General features: G+C 39.1%; 1 protein-coding gene across 1 annotated transcript in view; it reads right to left on the bottom strand.

Annotated features, from left to right (window-relative positions):
• LOC108522647 (guanine nucleotide exchange factor VAV3-like) overlaps window positions 1-22282 on the bottom strand; it is a 233856-nt gene that overhangs the window by 23550 nt on the left and 188024 nt on the right. The window contains 4 exon segments of the mRNA XM_017862992.1: window positions 2047-2142; window positions 4163-4271; window positions 8751-8816; window positions 10928-10986. Of these exon segments, the coding sequence (XP_017718481.1) occupies window positions 2047-2142; window positions 4163-4271; window positions 8751-8816; window positions 10928-10986 (330 nt within the window).

The following is a 22282-nucleotide window of genomic DNA, read 5'->3' as shown; positions in this document are numbered from 1 at the left end:
CTATGTACGCAATTTATGAATTATTCCTTGAGAATTTTAGTTTCTGGCCTACCATATCTCTTTCATTCTCGGCATTCTCAGTATCTGTGCAGAGGATCCTTCCAGTACTGGTCTCTCAGTTCCTTGACCACAAATAATCTTGTGCTCCACTCTAGCTCAAATCTTAAATCTTATGGCCATACTCACAGGCCTTGTCATTACCAACAACTTCATATGCTCCATAGCACTAATTTCAAGGAACTGGGTCAGCCAGTCCACTAACCATCTCACCTCCATCATGTCCTCATTTCCATCCTAACCCAGTTTATACTCCATGAATCAATTCCCTGCAAATCCTCTTACTCTCTCTTCTTCCATTGTGCTTTTCTAGAAAAACAAACACCCTGATCAAGTCTAGCTTGCCACATATTTTGTGACTGTATCTAAGAAGTTAAGCATGGACATTACTGATTGTTTAATTTTAAATATGACCACAAAACTCAACTGGGCCTGTAATGCTACATAGCGCTACTACAGTTCCCTAGTCAATTTACTCTTCTACTCTTCTAAACAATGCTTGCATACCTTCACTTCTTTCCCTAACCTCTAAATGTGAGAGTCTGGAGAGGTGGCCTCAAACCTCTTCCCTGATGCATTCACTAGGGTGATCTCACTTAGTCCCAGGGCCTTAATGCCATTATGTCATGATAATGGCCCAATCTATACGTCAATTCAATCTTTCCCCTTAATGCCAGATTCATATACCTAACACCTTTCTCAATAAATTCCATTCAAAGTCTAATAGGTATCACAAATTTCATATGTTGCAACAGACTCCTGATTCCCAAGCCTGTTCTTCCCCATCTCTGTAATCTTCACCATTCATGCAGTTGTTCATGCCAAAAACTATGTCATCCTTGACTCCTCTCTTTTTTTCACATCCTTTACTTAATTCATCATCCAATCCAGTTGGCTCTGTTTTTTTTTTTTTTTTTTTTTTTGAGACGGAGTCTCGCTCTGTCACCCGGGCTGGAGTGCAGTGGCCGGATCTCAGCTCACTGCAAGCTCCGCCTCCCAGGTTCACGCCATTCTCCTGCCTCAGCCTCCCGAGTAGCTGGGACTACAGGCACCCGCCACCTCGCCCGGCTAGTTTTTTGTATTTTTTAGTAGAGACGGGGTTTCACCGTGTTAGCCAGGATGGTCTCGATCTCCTGACCTCGTGATCCACCCATCTCGGCCTCCCAAAGTGCTAGGATTACAGGCTTGAGCCACCGCACCCGGCCTGGCTCTATGTTTAAAATTTACTCAGAATCTGACCACCCATACCACCATTTTTGTCATCTTGATTAACACAATTTTCTTCTAATTCTTCTCCTAGTTACCACTCTTGCCTCACAAGAGCCAGAATGAGAGGTTAAAGACTTAAATCACATTATGTGACTCCTGCTCACAACACTTTCCAATGTCCCTGCATGGCCTGGTGGCCCACCGGCTCTCCCACCTCATGCTCAGTCCCCTTGCCTTGTTCTGCTCCAGTCATACTGGACTGCTGTTGTCCTTGAAGCACGTGCTGAACACTTTCCAATCAGAGGGCCTCTCTCGCAGGAATTATCTTCATTGGCATATGTACACGGCTTACACTCTCAGTTCACTTAGCTGCCTGCTTAATCTTGTCACAGAGGGCTTCTGCACCCACTCTTTATAAAATGCCACCAGCCCTCCCCCACATCACTCTCTATCTTATATTCCTGCCGTATTTTTCTTCAGAAAACTTATGACCATCTGGCATATTTATTTGCTTACATTCTAAACCCTCCCATGGAAAAAAGTGTCATGAGAATCAGAATATTTTTGTATTTATTACTATATCCTTAGTCCCTGAAACAGTGCCATTCAGGTACTAAGACATCCATAAATAGTTGTAAAATGAATAAATCTGCTTTGAGATCTTTAAATACAAAGTTCTCCTAAAAATATAATACACATACACACATTCAGAAGAAACAGTGAGTCCACACATTAGCTATATCAGGCAGTATTTGGGCATCAAAAATAATACCTGATGACTTACTTTTCTATTGACTCCAAAGTTTCTGTATATTTTTCTTCTGTCTGCTTAATTTCTGCTAGACAACAACTTCGTATATCATTTTCTGGACATTTCTGCAGTTAGAATTATCAAAATAAAATAATTTAATAAAATCATATATTAACCTATCGAGAAGTAGAGATCAAAAGCATTGCTGACTTTCTTAAACTTTCCTTTCTAATGAAACACATAATTGAAAGACATCTAACTGCATTTGTGAGGTAGCTTTGCTGTTTTATAAAATGTTGAACAATGTAAATGAAAAAGATTTAGATGATTAAAAAATAAGCTTCTGAATGTAGACACTCTCTTTAAGTTAAAACATCTTTTATTAAAATGTTCATAAAGTTGGAAACACCATAAATGGTGTATGATTGTTTCCTTAATGTACAGCACACTTAACAAATGCTATAGAAATAACTGCAAAAACAATAAAATAGGTATTTGGTAAAGTAAGTAAAGACCTTCAAATATTTTTTCCAATATTAACATCTTACCGCTTGACTTTTTAACTAAGTATTTAACATCGGAAGTCGTAGAGCACAACACTAAAATCAAAGATTCTGGAGTCTGATGGAATTGGGTTCAATATCAGTTTTGTTGTTAGCTTTTCTTTTCTTTTTTTTTTTTTCTTTTGAGGCGGAGTCTTGCTCTGTTGCCCAGGTTGGAGTACAATGGCACGATCTCTGCTCACTGCAAGCTCCACCTCCCGGGTTCACTCCATTCTCCTGCCTCACCCTCCTGAGTGGCTGGGACTACAGGTGTCCACCACCACATCTGGCTAATTTTTTGTATTTTTTAGTAGATACGAGGTTTCACCACGTTAGCCAGGATGGTCTTGATCTTCTGACCTCGTGATCCGTCCACCTCGCCCTCCCAGAGTGGTGGGATTACAGGTGTGAGCCACCGCGCCCGGCCTGTTGTTAGCTTTTCTAACTGTGAACGAATCACTAAATTACTCTGACTCCATTTTCTTATCTGGGAAACAGAGAGAATCACAGCGCCAACCCCAAGGAATGGTAAATGAGATAAACAGTGTAAAGCGCTTAGCACTTTTCCAAGTGTGCAAGAAGAGTCCTGTCCATCTAAATTATTATCACTGTTCACCCCATCAACTGAGGACTGCCCTTGGGGGAGACAGTGAAGAATGCGCTGGCACTCAATGCAGTTAACAATTATCGGAGCCACACATGATATTCAGTCACCTAAAAATGTTCTGAAAATGCTGCCACGGATGAGCTGTCAGCCTACGAGATGGTTAAACCACACTTTCATTTTATCTCCCAAACACAAGCAGGTAACTTGTTTCCATTCCACAGAAGCTACTGGACAACCCACCAGCCTTTTATTAAAAGTAGGAACATAGACAGAGCTAAGCACATTCATCAAAGCACTGCAGAAACAAAAATTACCAAGCAGCTGGTAAAGAAAAGTCTTTAATATACAAGAAAACTTTATTAAGAACCTAAGCAACTGACTTTTTTTTTTGTTATTTCAAATTGTAAATGAGAAAATAATCCAAAGTAATCCTTTCTGAATGTTCTGGATATATTAATGGCAGATAAGGTTTTGAGGGCTCATATTGGCTATGACCATATCTGAAACTAAATTTATAAATGAGTAGGAAAGCCAGGAGACTTATCATGAAACAAAAGAAAAATGGTACCTCGTATTAACACTTACCAAATGTGAAGAAATACTCTTTAATATATATTTTATCTTATATCAAATTTAAAGGGAAAATTTACCTGTGTTGTAAGAAATTTACTTTTATAAGAGCATAATTTCATGATTCCCTAAAATTCTATTCTACTACCACCCTGCCATTATTTAGCTGGGTGGCACTTCATTTCTCTCTCAGACTTTGTTTCCTTACTAGCAAAATGAAAAGATTAGACCATAGATTCCCTATGGTTGTTTTGAACTCTGAAAGGCCATGCATATGTCTCCAAATGCAGTAACAAGTCATAATTATATAGTTATAAGCAAGCAAAGGTTAAAAAAATCCCAGCAGAGGTTACATAAATGATTATGTTAATTAGTCTTTCCTCAGAAAATATTCAGAGTAACATTAAAAACAAGTAAAAGTCCTACGGGTTGATGTGCTTCCTCTGCCTTCATTAAGTCCTCATAGACTTCTCCACCTTCATCTTCCCCATAAACACAGTCATAGAGATCTTCTTCATCTTCCACAAGGGTTTCACTACAACAAAGGATATGATATAAGGTCATTTTCTAATATGCAGTAAATGCAAGAGCTACAAATAGCCTACTGGATTTTAGTAGAAAATCCAGAAAGGAAATAAAATGGAATAAGTGGGAAGAGTTCAAAAGGTTTACATTACAACTCTGTCCCTCTTAACAAGTATAATGATAAGCAACTCGAGAATCTAACAATAAGGGCAGTGGCAGCTATCATTTACTGGGTACTTACCATGTATAAGCACAAAAATAATTACTCTACATATATTATCTTACATAATTCATCCAACATTAATTATCAGGTAAGCATTATTATTTAATCCATTAAAGAGATGAGGAAGTTGAAAGACCAAAAGGCTATTTGACTTTAAAAATAAGCCAGGTAGTCACCGGCAGATCTAATATTTAAAACCAAGTCTCTCTTAACTCTGAGTGTTTTACCCACTCTATCATACTGCCTCCCACTTTTCGTATTTCAAGACCTCAGCTTCATCAACTGTATTAAAGGGTATAATAGGGAGAGGATAGGAGAGTTAAATTGTATCTAATATGTCATAAGTGGTCTTATAAAAGCATGTTACTGTAGTGTTATAATCAGCATCTAATCCAGTGGTTTTCAAACCATGCTCTTTCAAGCCCATTCAGAGGAAACCCACCAGTCCCCCATCAACCAGACCCTTCCTTTATTTGTTTTATATTCAGAGCCATAACTAAGGTAACAGACAGACATAGGATACTGGAGCAACCAGACTTGGTGAACACTGAGAATAAGGGGAGAGAAAAGGAACAAAGAGGAATGAACTTTCTACTTTGGGACACTAGGGAGATGGTGAGCCATACTGGCAGTAACATAATTTCCACACTGAGGGGTTTAGGCAGGCAATCTGGCCAGAGAACACTAGGGCAGGTAAATCGGTTTGCACATTCTCTGTACCATATCAAAGGATAGGAAGGTCTGGTGAATTCATGAGGGAGCTGAGATATAAAATGATGAAAAAACAGCTTCTGCGTTGGAGGGGATCCTGTTCTGAAGAAAAATAGACTGAAATTCGTTTATCTGGCACTCCTAATCCCAGCACTCCTGCTTCTGATCCCTAATCTCACCAGCCCTGCAAAAAAAGTGAACCTTGCTGAAGCCCTATATTTGACTACTTCCCATGACAGTAAAGGAATGAATCATAAATTCACACAGACTTTTCTCTATTTTTGTTGTTGTTGTTGTTGTTGTTGTTGTTGTTGTTGTTGTGGGGGGATAGAGTCTCACTCTGTTGCCCAGGCTGGAGTACAGTGACACAGTCTCAGCTCACTGCAGCCTCTGCCTCCTGGGTCCCAGCGATTCTTCTGCCTCAGCCTCCTGGGTAGCTGGAATTACAGGCACGCACCATCATGCCCAGCTAATTTTTGTATTTTTAGTAGAGACAGGGTTTCACCATGTTGGCCAGGGTCTTGAACTCCTGACCTCAGGTGATCTGCCCACCTCAGTCTCCCAAAATGTTAGGATTATAGGCGTGAGCCACCACACTTGGCTGACTTTTCTCTATTTTAAGACCTGTAAGAATGACATGCCTGTCTGAGTGCATGCATGCATGCAAGTGCACAACTGCAAACACACACACAAAACTGGTCTAGAACTGTTTGGCTTTTGTTATTCAATCCTATACTAAAGCTGCTTTTCTTGCTAACAGCTTAGTCAACAATTTCTGATTTCTGGGCCAGGAAAGAGAAAAGCTGTGATATTTTTCAAAGGGTCAATAAATCAACAACAATTGACATTAGCTTTCCTGTCTTAGGGCCACCTACATACGGGCATGTCTGGCACCCTGATACTAAAAGGACACTGTACAGTGTGGTCATTACCTGCCCTCTCCACTCCACCGTGTGGCTTTCTCTCCAACTTAAGAAACAATGATTGCCTCCACAGTAGGGACCAGACCAGTATTTATTCCAAGGGCTTCCCTTTGGGTGATTTCAGTCCCAAAAGTTAGAGTTAAGTATATTTACCCATAGAAATTGTAACAAAGTTGAGAATAAAAATCAAGCTGTCACAGCAAACTCAAAACCAAGCATTTCTAGGGATAATACATTTGCTCTTTTTTTTTTTTTTTTTTTTAAGATAACCCTACTTTGCCTTTTATCCCAGAACTTTGGGAGGCCAAGGTGGGTAGATTGCTTGAGCCCAGAAGTTGGAGAACAGTCTTGGGATATTAAATAAATAATTTTTTTTAATCCTGCAAATACATTTGGACCTTCGGCCACCAGGTAGAAATTTAAAGCAGACTGCCTCTCACAGAGCAAGGGCTGGCATCTCAGAGCAGCCAATTCAGGAAACCAATCGGCATCTCAGGAAGCCAATTCAGTTTTCTCCAAATTTAGCTAGGAACGCATCCTCAATGGATTTATCCTGACATCAACTCTGCCTAAATAACATCAGTGAAAAGAACAAAACAGGGAAGCTATAAAAATTTATAGGTGTAAGTCACCACTGGTATGGGTTAAAAAAGAATATTGGCTGGGTGTGGTGGTTCATGCCTGTAGTCCCAGCACATTAGGACACCGAGCCGGGTGGATCACCAGGTCAGGAGTTCGAGACCATCCTGGCTAACACGGTGAAACTCCGTCTGGACTAAAAATTAAAAATTAGCTGGGCGCAGTGGCAGGCACCTGTAATCCTGGCTACTTAGGAGGCTGAGGCGGGAGAATCACTTGAACCCGGGAGGTGGAAGTTGCAGTGAGCTGAGATCATGCCACCACACTCTAGCCTGGGTGCCAGAGCAAGACTCTGTTACCAAAAAAAAAACAATAATAATAATAATTATATATATATATAGCAACACAGCACTAGAAATTAAACATTTTCCTTACTTTAAACAATCTGAGTACATTACCAATAACCTTAGTCCCTTTATGAAGACTACAACCAATTCAGTAAAACAACTGGCACTATCTTGCTTACTATTAGTGAGTTCTTAGAGATTTTAAGAGATAAGAAACTATTCTCAATAGATATTTAAAATATAAGACTGAAAGGTCATTCTGAAGACCACCTACCCTGGAAGGAGCTGCTGGCCATCCATCTGTGTGACTGCAGTAGGCACGCTCACCCCCTCTGCTCTTCTACTAAAAGCTCTGAGAGGGGCAAGTCAGGGTGTACCTGGAAGTTGGGACTGTGACTAGCAAACTCTGCTCTAGAATAAGAGGTGTCTGAGTTCAAATCCAAAGATTATAATTTACTAGCAATATTACCTTCAGCAAGTAACTAGACTTTTCAAAAATCAGTTTTCTCACTTTCAAACTGTGAAGATATAATAACAACCTAGTAATATTGTGGTATTACATAAGATAGTGCATATAACCTGGTTAGCACACAAATGGAAACTCAGTAAGCTCTTATTATTATTATTGCCAGGTAATCCCTGGCAAACAGTAGATGCTAGATAAAGTTCTGACTTGTTAATTTAGAAAACAAATACTTATTGAGTACCTACTATATGCCAGACACTGTGAAGTTCAAGGAATACAGCCATGAACAAAGCAAAGTCCCACACCTTACAAAAGTTTACCTTCTAATGAGGAGACACAATAAATGAAGCAAACCAAGACTGTCTCAGACATTGGCAAATGCTGTAAAAACACAGCAATGTGAGGGGGTGGTGGCAATTTTAGACAGGGTAGTCAGAGAAGGCCTCCCTGTAGAAAGAAATCTGAGCAAAGACTTGAATGCTGAGGGGTCAGTCAAGTAGGCAGAAAGAATAGCAGGTGTAAAGGTTACAAAGCTAAAACAAGCCCAGTGTGTTGGGTGTATGAGGAAGGATCGATGAATGAATGGATGAAGTTCCATAGCATTTGAATGTGTCTTGGGGCATAATCTATTTCTTATTATGATTCCTTGCAAACATGCCTGATCTATGTCATCAGTTCCTTGAGGAGTAAGGCTCATGCTTATATTTATTTGTAATCTGTACAAGTCACTCAATCAGCAGAAGATAATCGGCTGCAAGGACCTTTTGCTTCTCTTGACTATTAAATAATAAAGCCCAAAAGGATTCTCTGTTCATAATAAACACCATCTACTTAAACATCCCGAATAGTTCCAGCCCACACTTATCTCTCCCTTCTTCTTTGAACTTATAAGGCATGCACTATGTGTTCCATAACTCCAGCAGCAGATTCTGTTTCTTTTAAACTGTTCCCTAATTGTCCAACTCCAATTTTATCTACTACTTCTGTTTTAACTTTGAGAAACTTTGAAATTTTACTTCATTAGAATAAGTTTCTTTATTCTTCATGGGGACATAAAACAGGAACTAAAGACCAGTTGAAGTACATTTTCTTGTAAAGCTTTCCATCGGCAGTTTAAGGTTAATCAGGAATTAAGCCACTTTTCCTCCTTCTGATAGCTTACTTCAACATCCACAGTTAAAACCCACAATGGACGCATAAATTGGCAGTGGCTAAATTTTGCTCAAAATGTTCAACATACTCTATTAAATCAGGAAGGCCTTTGTAGACGTCTTCATCGTTAATGCTTTCTTCTGTTGGGAAGGGCCTAGGAAGCAGGGGAAAAAAAAAAAAAAAAAAACGTGAGTCAATGAGCAACAATCAGGCTGGGCATTTATTTCTCACTAAATATGTAAGTTGTCTGATGCCAAAATGGTCAGATCAGTCACTATGTCTACCCATGTCTAGAGCTTTCCCTAAAGTGCTCAGTGGCTGTGTCTGTGTCTGGGGTTCCCCGAGGGAGGCTGTAACACCTGCCACCTGAAATCATCTGAAGCAATTACAGCGGATCACCACAGTCACACGTGCAGGGGGTCATAATAACGTGCTTATTTGATCTCCCACTTGCCACATACCTGCAGGGTCATCTCACCCACTGAAGCACCCCAAGTCAGACAATAAACAGCTGTGCATGTACCCTTGCCTTCAGCACCCTCTCTTTTCAGCTATGGGATCTGATAACAAATAATTTGCTAACAATCATCCCTCCATGGCTTCATTCACTAGTGTAGATGAAAACTAGTGGAAGACAAAAACATCGTGCCCTTTACATATATGGTCATTGACCCTGACATTTCTGCTCATACTTTAGGGTATTTAAGCTGTATTTTTTATTTTCATTTCTTAGACAAATGAGTCAACCAGACCTTGGGGAGAACAGAGTGTTTTCTTTGTTCTCTATTCAAGAAAATCGCACTTTAATGTATCTCCTATTCCCATTGTGTGGCTTCCTCGTTTGCATCATGGTACTATGTCCTCTATTCATAACACCAGTATACTGCCCTAATTTATGTCTAAGAAAATCACAGGAAGTATACTGTGCCAAAAATTCTACTCTTTTCAGGCAGCCAGCATATCACGTTTCATTAAAACAAGAGGATCCATCAAAATAATAAATAAGCTTTAAATAATTACTAGTCATATTAAAAAGCAGAGTTTCACATTGACTTATGGATTAATTTAATACTGAAGACATCTGAGGAGACTAGGTTTTTCAAATAAATCAGTGTGTGAGAAATGTAGTCTCAAAATCATTTTTTACAAATTAAGGCACATTTTATTATGCAAGTTCATTGTAGAAAATATAGAGAAAATTAAAAGGAGAAAATCTTCTGACTTACATTTTTTCAGAATTGAGAATACATAAAAACGTGATGCTTTTAAAAAATGTTTACATATAACATAAAATATATATTTACATGGAAGGTATAAACATATCGAAGAGTAAATTAGAAGGAGTTGAACACTTATCCAGCTGACAGACCACATACATAGAAAGCTGCCAAATTCATGGCCCATTTCTGAGAAAAGTCTGGTACCAGCAGGGCATCTTTCCTGAGCTCACTGTGCTTTGTAGCCAGTGCAGAGAATCCTGCTAAGTCCTTCTTGGATCCTCTCCCTTAGAATGTGAATGTGAGCTGGACACAGAAAAATGACTGTGATGGCTGGAGACAGAAATATGGAGCACTGAATAAAGAAGGTAAAAAACAAATCCATTCCATTTCCATAAAACCTGGCTGTGTAGAGACTATTTTTTCTTATTTCCTCATGTTACTTATATAATACATCTTCACTGACTGATCTAACTTAAGTATGTAGTATCTGAAACAGAAAAGGCTCAACACAACATACACATCTACATTTTTATGCTTATCAACTACATAATACTCCATTGCAAGGAGATGCCATACTATATTGAACCAATTTACGTCCAGGTTTTTAATTTACTACTGAACTTTCAATACACATTCTTGTACACGTTTTATACTTGTCTGATTGCTTCTTAAACTCCTAAAAGCTATGAGTTATTATGTTCTACTCTATAGGAAAAAACATATTACAACATCTTTTAAAATATTTATTTACTTAAGCATTTGTGTTTACTTTAATGAATCATATGTACAGAAATGTCGGAGGAAAGTTAAAAAAAATAAATAAATAGAACCACACCAGTGACAGTCACCTGTGAATTTAGAACAATGTTTAGTCAATGTGTTATTCAATTAATTTCAAATGTGTACAGGATACTTATATACCAGGCACTCTTCATGAATGAGACATAGTACCTGTGTGCAAGGTGCTTCACAAATAGTAACCATTTAATAATGAATCATCACACTGAACTCAGTGTGACACATGAACAACGAAAACAGAGCTTACCTGATTCCTGTGGCCAACGCTATGGGTGTTCGAGAAAGTCGTGATAATGTTTCTATAACCTGAGAAAAGAGGAAAATACTAATTAGACATGTAGTTCAGAAAAGATAAGATTTCTTTTTCCAAAACTTTTTCAATCTAATATTAACCATAGCAGCAGAAACATAAATTTGCAGATGTCAAAGACGTCCACAATGAGAAGGGCTGTGATTGGGAAGTATAAATACCTGGATTATAATTTTGTTCCTTTCTTTATTACTTTAAGCAGATTACTAACCCATTTGAGTTGCAGATTCTTTATGAGTATAACACCAAGTTCGCCTGGGTGACCCCAAGCAACTTCTCTCTCTACTTTTACAGAATCTGAAAGATTCTGGAAAGCTGTATTCTCCAGTAGAGTACCCACTAAACACATGAGGCTATTCAAATTAATTTAAATTTTAAAAACAAAAATCCCAGTTCTGCAGTTGCACTAGCCACATTTTAAGCGTTCAGTAGCCACACACATGTGGCCACTGTAATGAACTACACAGTGATCAAAAATTTCCATCATCACAGAAAGTTCTATTGGACAGTCCTGCTATATAGCAAAGCAGGTGAGAGTGTGGGTGGGCTCTTGGGCCAGACCACCTGAGTCTAAATCCTCAGTTTACCATTTATTGGCCAGGTACCTTTGGGCAAAATACTTAACTTCTCTGAGCTTTTGTTTCATCATCTAGGTAACGCCTACAATAACAGGTAGATTATTAACAATCACTACATTATCGTAAGGATTCAATAAGCTAGCACGTAAACTATTTAAATAGTAGCTATTCTGTTTAATCACCAACTTTAAGGAAATTGCCTTAATTTAATTCTGAGTGTTTTCAGAAAAAGTTTTCTAAATTAACCTTAATTCTGCTTCCAAGATTCCTTATAAAGATCTTCAGTACCTAAACATAAATGTTAAATGTGCCCTGCTAGCAACTTTACCCTTCCTTCAATCTTTTGTCCTAAGATTGTCTCTTTCGAAGACTCAGTGAGAAAGCCATTTACCTAAAATGTATTTTTCTCATCAAGTTTGTTCTTGTTTATTTCTTTTTTGAGACAGAGTCTCACTCTGTTGCCCAGGCTGGAGTACAGTGGTGCCATCTTGGCTCACTACAACCTCTGCCTCCCAGGTTCAAGCGATTGTCATGCCTCAGCCTCTCTAGTAGCTGGGATTACAGGCACACATGGGACCATGCCTGGCTAATGTTCGCATTTTTAGTAGAGATGGGGTTTTGCTATGTTGGCCAGGCTGATCTCGGACTCCTGGCCTCAAGTGATCCACCTGCCTTGGCCTCCCAAAGTGCTGGGATTACAGGTGTGAGCCTCCGTGCCTGGCCATAAAGTCTATTTTTACGATAATAGGTATAATGCATCCTAACTCTCAAAATTTTAACAAACAAAACTTAAAGAGGTTCTACCATAAGGCTTATTCAGAATGATAGTAAAAAACGAGAAAAGGCAAAAATCTGTTTCCAAATTAAGGTAATCTAATTCCTTACTTCAGAGACAGGAACATAAAAATGAAGTCTCCAACACTCTGTAGAAGGTTCATGAGAGTATTAGCCACACATACACTTATAGCTCACCCACTTCAGGAAGTGGTACCATATACATAGGATTGCAGTTAGAAACTCCTGGCTTTGGAGTAAGAATACCTGGAACCCTGACTTACGAGTTTTCAGCTATGCTCACCTTTACTAGCCTCTGTAAAATGCAGACAATAGCTAACTGCTTCATGGAGTCACTGAAAGAATTAAATGCGATCATGCCCATCATATGCTTAACTCAGTAAATGCGAATTTTTAATATCATGTAAAATAAAGTTATTATACAAAGATAACACTTAATTGAATTACATATGGATGACAATATATTGCATTCTTGAAAACTGCAAAAAGGATACATTTTAAGTGTTCTTATTACAATAAAAAATATGTGATGTAATGCATATGTTAATTAGCTCCAGTTAACCATTCCACAACATATACATATTTCAAACCAACATGTTACACAAGATCGAAACATACAATTTTTATTTGTTAATTTTTTTTAAAAATTAAGAAAATTTGTTACATAAACAAAAGACAAGGGAGCAAAACTCTTTAGGATGGTTCCAAAGGGTTAGAAAGAAGCAAAGGACATGGTGACTAGATGAGCTAATTTACTGACCCCAAAATTCTATATTCTAACTCTAGCTCCCTGCTGTGACACTAAAAAAAGAAAAGGGAAATACAATTGAAACCCTTCATGCAGTTTCTTCCTGGTTAACTATGCTGAACTTCTAATGTCAAAACATATACAACCAATCAGATAAAACTTGATATCCATTAATTCCCCATAATAAAGACAAAGCATTGTCAGTGGAGTTCGTAAATTCAGAAGATCAAGAATGAATACTAACACATTTATCAAAATTCGTTAATTCAAAATAAAAATAATTGCTTGCTAAAATACCAAAATTATTCACTATTAGGCAAAAAGTCTAACTTTGGGGAGGTTCTGGAATAATCAGTACAGTATCCAGACCCTTGAATTAACTACATTGCTTTACTTTAGCATGCATCTTAACCTAATATATCACTGTTAGAAAGCTATGGGGTGAAATGTGCCTCTGATTCTAGTTTACACTGTGGTCCCAGCATATATCACTACTTAATAACAAGAAAAATAGCAATAGCAGTACTATAGCTATGTCTTTTATTATTACTATTCTATTACGTATTTTATACAGCAATGCATTTTACTCCTTAGGGATATTTTCTATAATAACTACAATGTATCTACAAAATTAGAACGCATTTTCTATTCCTTTTCCCCCACCAACAACCAGAACAATAACAACCCCTCCCCTACACACCGCCTCTCTCAGAAAATTATAGCTTGATTTTTTCACGAGTGTCCACTAGAGGGAGCCAGATGATAGTCTATTAGTTTAGCCCTAACTGGACTGTATTTTATAAGGACAAACATTTCTGAAAATCAACAAACTGAGACCAACTCCCATTTTCTGCTTAACAGGGGTTATTTATTACTATTCACTAATAGCGAAATAACAAATATACAAATTCAGCAGATAAGGAGGAATGGAAAGACAGCATGCAGTATATCCTAAAGTGAGTCTGAGAACTGGCACTCAGTTTTGGGTCTATCCTACTGTACATTGAGTCCATCCGTTAACTCTACATTTAGCCAAAGTAAATAAAGACTGTTTAGTCAATGTGGTGTTTTTAGAACAATGTGTATTCTATAAAGGCGGAGCGTATCCAGATCTGGAATAGACAAGTATACAGACTAATGCCAGATTCTTAAATCCTCTTTGTGGGGATTCTGACTTGTCATTGGAAACACCCATTCAAGAACTTTTACAAAAGCAAACATTTCTAAGGACACTAAGAAGACTATTTTCCTGCAATGTATTAATTTCTAACTTGTTACCACAAAATAATAGGAAATTCTGAGGTACATTAACTCCCAGAAACAGACATAGCTAGTAAGAATATCTGGAAGTCAATAGGCCAACAATCAACTAGAGTAAATCCATGTCATGAATTTTCTTTCTTTCCCTTTGTCTATCCCTTGGTGAGTAAGAAGAGTGGCAGCTGTAAAGAAATGGAAATCATCCTGGGTAACATAAATAAGAGCTATTTTGTGAGGCAGGTGGGAAAGGTAGACAAAGGGTTCTGCAAACCTGCTTTAGAAAGGTGGCTTACATTCCAGAAGCTAGGAAGGACCATTGAGAAAGTGTGGGAAGGACAATCACAGAGTCAAAACTGCATTTTTAAAGTAAAGTGAAGGGTAGACTGGGGTAAGAGGACATAGGGAACAGACAAGGGGCCAGGAGACCAATTGAGGGGGCTGTCTCAGCCATCCAAGTGAGAGGTGAGGCACTGGAACCAAGATGGCTACAGGAGAGACAGGCAAGTAGTGGAAAGGAGAGGAGTGTTCAGGAATAGTAGCTGATGCTGTGTGAGGGCTAAAGGAATAAGAAGAACCCAGGATGACCTGGGCAAGCTGTTAAGGCTCTGGAGGTGGCCAGCCCCAAGGTCGCCTACCGGGAAAGCCTCCAGGATGCTTGCGAGCAAGAAGCCTTTGTTCCCTCTGTGTCTTCTACGTGGTGGACACGTACCATCCTGAACCAAGTAAGGCCACCTACTCCTCCAGGGAGCCTTCTCTGGCCCCTGGTCTGTGTCCCATTTGTGTCCCCATAGGACCCCGACATAACTCTGCTATAGCATCTATCACCTCATTTAAAATGAAAATTTATTGGCCTTTAAAAATATTTCAGGCCAGGCGCGGTGGCTCACACCTGTAATTCCAGAACTTTGGGAGGCCAAGCCAGGTGGATCATGAGGTCAGGAGATTGAGACCACCCTGGTTAACACGGTGAAACCTCGTTTCTACTACAAATACAAAAAAAAAGAAAAAAAATTTAGCCAGGTATGGTGGTGGGCACCTGTAGTCCCAGCTACTTGGGAGGCTGAGGCAGAAGAACGGTGTGAACCTGGGAGGCGGAGCTTGCAGTGAGCCGAGATTGTGCCACTGCACCCCAGCCTGGGCGACAGAGCGAGACTCGGTCTCAAAGAAAAAAAAAATTTTTTTCAAAGGAATACATGTTTACTTTGTCAGACTGAAATAACACAGTAATACATAAAAGATGCCCCTCATACAACTCCTCTTTCTTCTGCCTAAACAGGACCACAGCTAAAAATCTGGTGTGACTCTGGCATAATTTTCTTTTTTCCTTTGCTTTATTAAGTAATGTATTCCTACTATACAGATTTTTCTATAGCATGCTTTTGTCATTAACAATAAAGCAGAGTCATGTCATATGTATACATCTACTTTATTCATTTTAGTGCCATGTAACATTTCAGTGTATATAAATAGCAATGATTTAGCCATTCTCTTGTCAATGAGTTTTTTCAACATTTTCTGCAAAATCTGCAATTATTTTCTTGCCAAAGATCTTTTCAATTATGTGCAGGTATTGCTATATGAACGACTTTTAAATGACTGGGACAAAAGGCGTGATATTCAATATATTTACATAAACATTGCTTCAATATGAAAAACATATGCATAAATTTAGACACCCCTGAAGAGTATATAAAAACAGAAGCTGTGCCAGTGACCTGTTCATTGGTCTTTCAGTCTGACAATGGAAAATTCCTTAAGGGCAGGAAATCAAAGTGATTCTTCACTGTTGTATTTCCATCACCTAGTTCACAGCTAGGCTCATAGCAACCACTTAACACAAAAAATACTTCTGGCTCAAACAAATAAAAGAGTAATATCTTGCTAAATTGTTTTAAAGATTAGGGATAAAAGGTGTCCAGATATGTAAAGGGCTCAGCCTGGCACAACTGGGGAATGAATAAATAATTGAAGAATCCATTGTGAAAACTAAACATTAAATACGAGAAAGTGTTGTCTATTTACTCAAACCGAGAGCGAACAAACATACTGACATGTTCCCCTATGAAACATTTTCAACCAATGATGATTTTATTTTGTTTAAGCTCTTTATTTTATCGGCCCTTAGTCAACTTAAAACCACAAAATAAAAGTTTTGAAGATAGAATGGTGATACTGTATACTGATAAAACTACCCATTTTAAACTATTCTCTTCATAAGACATTCCAGCAAATGTCCACTCTGTTTCTCTAGCATATCAGTGCTGTTGATGTTACTGTAATTAAAACAAGTCATCTATGCAGGAGCAGTATGTTATAGCTACTTTTAAGGTCCTGCGTTAAGAAAGCTACAGCCATAAGTAACCAGAGGAAGCCATGAGACCAACACGCAGGTCTGCCAAAAAGTTGCTAATTATGGATTTATCTTCCTGAGTTCTCTATTCTGAAGTTTCACTTCTTAACCCGTACCAGACCCAAATGGAAAGGCTGGGTTCAATAACAACAACCTGGGTTCAAAAGGAATTCCGATGGAAAAGGTACTTACAGGGAGGTGGGCTCTGCAAGGGCAATCAGGCAGCTTCATGCTTGAGCCCCAAATGCAAGATGAGCTTAGGGGTTCAAGAAGGGGTCCACAGCATCACATCCCTACAGCATTAGGTTGTCATCTAGCAGCAGAGGCTCAAGGTACAGATGTTGCATCCTGGTTCCTGAAGGCTCAGAGCAAGTGCCCTGTGGGGTTGTGGAGAAAAACTTGGGCCCGGGAAGAGGAAACTGGGAGTGTGGGCATGAGAGTGCTGGGTGGAGAAATTCAGGCAGAAGCATAATCTGTAGACCAGGTCAACTGCAAGCCAGAGGCATCCCAGAGACTTGGTACTACCCGGGCATCCCAGACATGAGGTTCTCTGACAATGAAGCCTAATTCTAAACAAGACCAGATGGTAAATTTCAGAGTAACAACATGTTTCACCTTAACTCTCCTAGGAAATCAACAGAACTCATTATTGTAATTTTCTTTGAAACTCTAAGTTCACACAGTAAATTACCCCCATTAGGATACACTGCAGCTTAGTGTCACTTCCAGCAACACATCTTAGAGATTTCCTGAAGCACCTGCTTGTTGCTTTGATCTGTGGGATGCTGTTGAAAAATGTCCTTAGCACCTCCTCTATGGGTGAAGCAAAGAAGTACAGCCAGATAAGATCAACAAAACATTTCTATGTCAGGAAAACTGTAAACTATGGGAAATGCATTTCCATTGTTCAAGAGAATAGAGTATCTATATAGCTTAAATGGATCCAAATTATAGTTTGTGCTGTCCTTGGTTACAATTGTAAATTTAAGAATTATTCTATACTTACTATTTTTTGAATCTTCAAAAGTGAAACTACAGAGAACAAGAACTTCCTTTAAAAAAAGTCACATACTGGCCCGATTAGAAGTGCAGGCTCAGAAGTCAGATTTTCTAGGTTCAAATACCAGCTCCATCTCTTACTAGCTAGGTAAGGACGGGAGTTAAGATGATCAATGCTCTGTGCCTTCGTTCCCTTACCTAAGAAATTACAATTAAAACATCACTTATCAAACAAGTTTATTTTCAGTGTTAAAGAGGTGACAGACAGACAGATATAAGCACACAGAAGAATGTCCTATACTTCTGCTGCTATTTCCTAATGTCATCATCACCTTTGTTGTCATTGTCATCAGCCTCATCATCATTGGCAAAGTCAGATTTGATCTTCATAAAGTACTTCAGAAAACAAAATATGAGCATGACCTCACATAGAACTCAAAGAATTCTAAGAAGGGATAGTACACAGGATGGGCTCAGAGAAGCCACACCTCTCTACTCCAAATAAACACAAAAATCTGTGTAACTAGGGTGTGTTTGTTCACAGCAATTTCCAGACAAGTCCTTTCGCTGAATGCCTATGCCCAGGCCCCACAACTCTATCTTATACAGAAATTCTAAAGATATCATGTTTTATTCAGTGGTTGTTCATTATTTTAAGTTATAGATCCCTTTGAGAGTATGATGAAAGCTCTCACTCATTTACTCAAAAAATTAAACCCACTATTTACACACACACACACACACACACACACACAAAGTCTGCATCAAATATCAAGAAATCCAGGGACCTCTGAAGGACCATTTATGGACTTTCCAGATTCTCACTAAATCTCTAAATCTCTTCCTTCGCTTATCAGAATACCATGGCCCAGAAAAACTAGCTTGCCCCAGGTCAAACAACTGATAGTAGCAGGGTTAGTATCAGATCCCTTTTCTTCTGTCCTGGTTATTGGTCTTTCCACTTCACTACCCTTTCTATAAGTTTCTTGTATTTACTGAACACTTCATTCTGTGCTAGATACACCAGATACACATTCCAAAAGCTACACAGAACAAAATGAAGATACAATGCTTCCTGCTCTCAAAAAAGTCAACAGTCTATTAGGAAAGACCACAACAATGAAGGGTGCTGAGGGAAAACAGACTAGTATGACAAGCAACATCTGAAGCCCAGGGGAGGCAGCAAGGCCAGTTGTACCCCTTGGTGGGCAGAGGCAGCTAGAGAGGTTCAAAGGCATCTTTAAAAGAGGTGATCCTAGTCTGCATCTTGATGGGCACCTGGACATTTGCCAGACTCTCTTTCTTCAGGTTAATACAGGTTTGATGGGCAAGAATGACCAGTCTCTGGCCCACCCCTCCCATCATCATATCATACTCCAGTGAGAATACTTGTGTATTCCAAGCAGATTCATTTGCACCTTATTCTCTGAGAAGCTTTTTGTAGTTGCCATTTTCTGAATGATATATTTCTTATTTGATTAAAGGTAGATATTTTTCAGATTCTGAGAGGAAGAATGTCATTGAGCAAATTTTTTCTAAAGCAAACAGACCTGCACTTGCCTCATTAGGCATTTCCACACCACTATGGTCCTGCCATCTCTGCCTTCTTGACCTCAGCACTCTGCCTCTGAAGACCCCAAACAGAGCATCTTTCCCTCCTAATCTGCTTTTCTCCCCCATTCCCAATGACCCCACAATCCCACTCCTCTCCTGCACTTGGGGAAACTTTCTGGACCTAAGTGCCAGGTCTAAATCCTATCAATCAATTCATCCTTTTCAGATTCTTTCAGATCCAATCCCTTCTCTCCTCCCATGCCTCTGCTATGTCTCGGCCCTCTCTATTTCTTGCCTCAATTATTGGAATAGCTTCCAGTATGTCTCCAGGCCTGCAATTTCACTCCCTTCAATTTCATCCTCTACTTAGCTACCATAGAGATTGTATAACATTTCAAAACTATTAATGTGATCATACCACCATACCACCAAGCCCGCCCCAAAATTCTTAAATGTAGAATGCCAGTTACTTAGCAGTACACTCCGAGGAGTCCCCAGGAGCTGTTGCCCTGCCCCTTCCACCCTCACTCTGCCCACTCTCCACACACTCCCATGTTCAGCCACACCCAACTGCTTTGCCTGCTGTGCTCCAGACAGACTCCAGGCCTACACATAGAAATTCCAGCAGAGCACAAAATTCACATAACTAAAATTTACAGATGCCGTTTCAAAATTAACACTTTCCCACTAAAGAGCAAGCAGAAAAAAGCAAACTGGGACCAGCAATGCTAATTTTCTCACACCAAGTAAAAGATGGTAAGAAACTTTCCTCATACACTGTTTTACCATCCCCTGGTCCAAATAGCAAAGTAGATAAAACCTGGAACCCATCCATGCAGAGTTAGCTGCCTGAAAGCCCAGTTTTCTAGTTAGAAATATTCCCTGTTCTGCCTAAATTTATGCTGGTCTGCTAGAGTGTGTTAAACTTAGTAGGCAAATGATAAAGAATTGTTTGTACACAACCGTAAAAGAAACACTTTCATTTTGAAAATGTAATCATATTTGCAAATTCTTCTCTGCCTTTAAGCAGAGAGTAGACAGGATAAGCTACAAAGATTACATGGCAATTTTAATATGTTCAATACCAAGAATGGGAATTTATTTACAGACTCTGTAGGTAAACATCAGTTACTCACTGAACCATTACAGTAGCAACTCCAGCAGAATGGCTGGGGATACAGCAGACAGCATCATCGCCAGTTCATTGGAAAGCCACTGTAACTTTCATATGAACTCCCTTTGAATGGACATGCCCCATGTGCTCATGTCAGGCCAGAGGAGAAATTGTTGATAGACTTGGAGAGTTCTATATGACTTCAGGGACTTAGAAAGTTTAATGAATGCTCAGAGCTGCCCACAAATCACACAGCTGGGGCAAAGTCAACACATTTTCCAAACTCAGCTCGCTGTCAAAGTCACTCAACTCACTGGCAAAGATCCCTGCTTCCTGAATGTTGTCCATAGCTATTACCACTTTAAAGGATGAAATGCAGAAAGTCTCAGAAAGAAAAGGCCAGAATGATAGGATCTCATCGTGGGGAACATGCCACAGATTTCCAGCCCAAAGATGTTCCATCTTTTGTCCCAGCCTCAGGATTGCTCAAAGAAAATCATGAAGCACCTGCAAACATTTCAAACCATCTAACAGAAGTTATGATTGCCTACCAGACTAGGAGAATAAAATGACAGTCCTTAAAGTCTCTGTTCTGGTTGGTTTGGCAACAGCAGTCATTTCATATACTGCTTGAAAGTGCTTTCATATGTGACTGAACAAATGAAATGCACATAAATGAATTCATGATGCAAGAAATGTAGTTTCTAGACCAGAGCTAATCAATACAAATGTGTAAGTCACATACATAACTTAATATTTTTAAAGCCATAATAGAAAAATATAAAACCAGATGAAAATAATTTTAATCATTTATTTTAATTCAAGATACCTAGAATATTACCATTTCAACATGTCACCCATATAAAAATCAAGATATTTTAGCTTTTTTTATGTTAACTCTTCAAAATCCCATGTGTCTATTGCAGTTACAGCTCATGTCAGTACAGACTAGCGACAACGTGTGTGTTCACTAGCCACATGTAGTTAATAGCGACCATACTGGATGGTAGAAGTCTATACAAAACTCTTCAGAGCACCCAGAACACAATGGGAACCAAAACAGATGCACACTGTTCAGGTGATAGAGTACAGCCTTGGTGCGAACCCAAGGCAATACACTGTAAAGGAGGAGATACATTCAAGGGCATTTCAGAGCATACTCAACTAGGGCAAGATAGACAACTATACAAACATGGTTGTCAGATGGCAAAGACCCTGGCTGAATGTTAGAAACACCTGTGGAGCTTTTGATAAACACTAATGTCTAGACCTTACCTTCAGAGAATATGACTCAAATAGTCTGCGATGGGGCCTTAGCATTAGAATTGTTTTAAAGCTTTCCAGTGATTCTAGTATGCAGCCAGGGTTGAAAATCACAGGCTTGAATAGAATCCCTTTTTGAAACCCTGAGGTCCAAGAGAATCAGCTTATTTTATTCCATTCTTTTTGTTTGTTTTTTATTATAATTTATGTTCTAGGGTACATGTGCACAACGTGCAGGTTTGATATATATGTATACATGTGCCATGTTGGTGTGCTGCACCCATTAATTCATCATTTACATTAGGTATATCTCCTAATGCTATCCCTCCCCCCTCCCCCGACTCAACAACAGGCCCCAGTATGTGATGTTCCCCTTCCCGTGTCCAAGTGATCTCATTGTTCAATTCCCACCTATGAGTGAGAACATGCGGTGTTTGGTTTTCTGTTCTTGTGATAGTTTGCTGAGAATGATGGTTTCCAGCTGCATCCATGTCCCTACAAAGGACACGAACTCATCCTTTTTTATGGCTGCATAGTATTCCATGGTGTATATGTGCCACATTTTCTTAATCCAGTCTGTCATAGATGGACATTTGGGTTGATTCCAAGTCTTTGCTATTGTGAATAGTGC

This window comes from Rhinopithecus bieti, unplaced genomic scaffold (genome assembly GCF_001698545.2).
Source record: "Rhinopithecus bieti isolate Rb0 unplaced genomic scaffold, ASM169854v2 scaffold_66334, whole genome shotgun sequence".
Classification (NCBI taxonomy): domain Eukaryota; kingdom Metazoa; phylum Chordata; class Mammalia; order Primates; family Cercopithecidae; genus Rhinopithecus; species Rhinopithecus bieti.
Note: the sequence above shows the minus strand (reverse complement) of the source record. Positions and strands in the feature narration are given on the sequence as shown.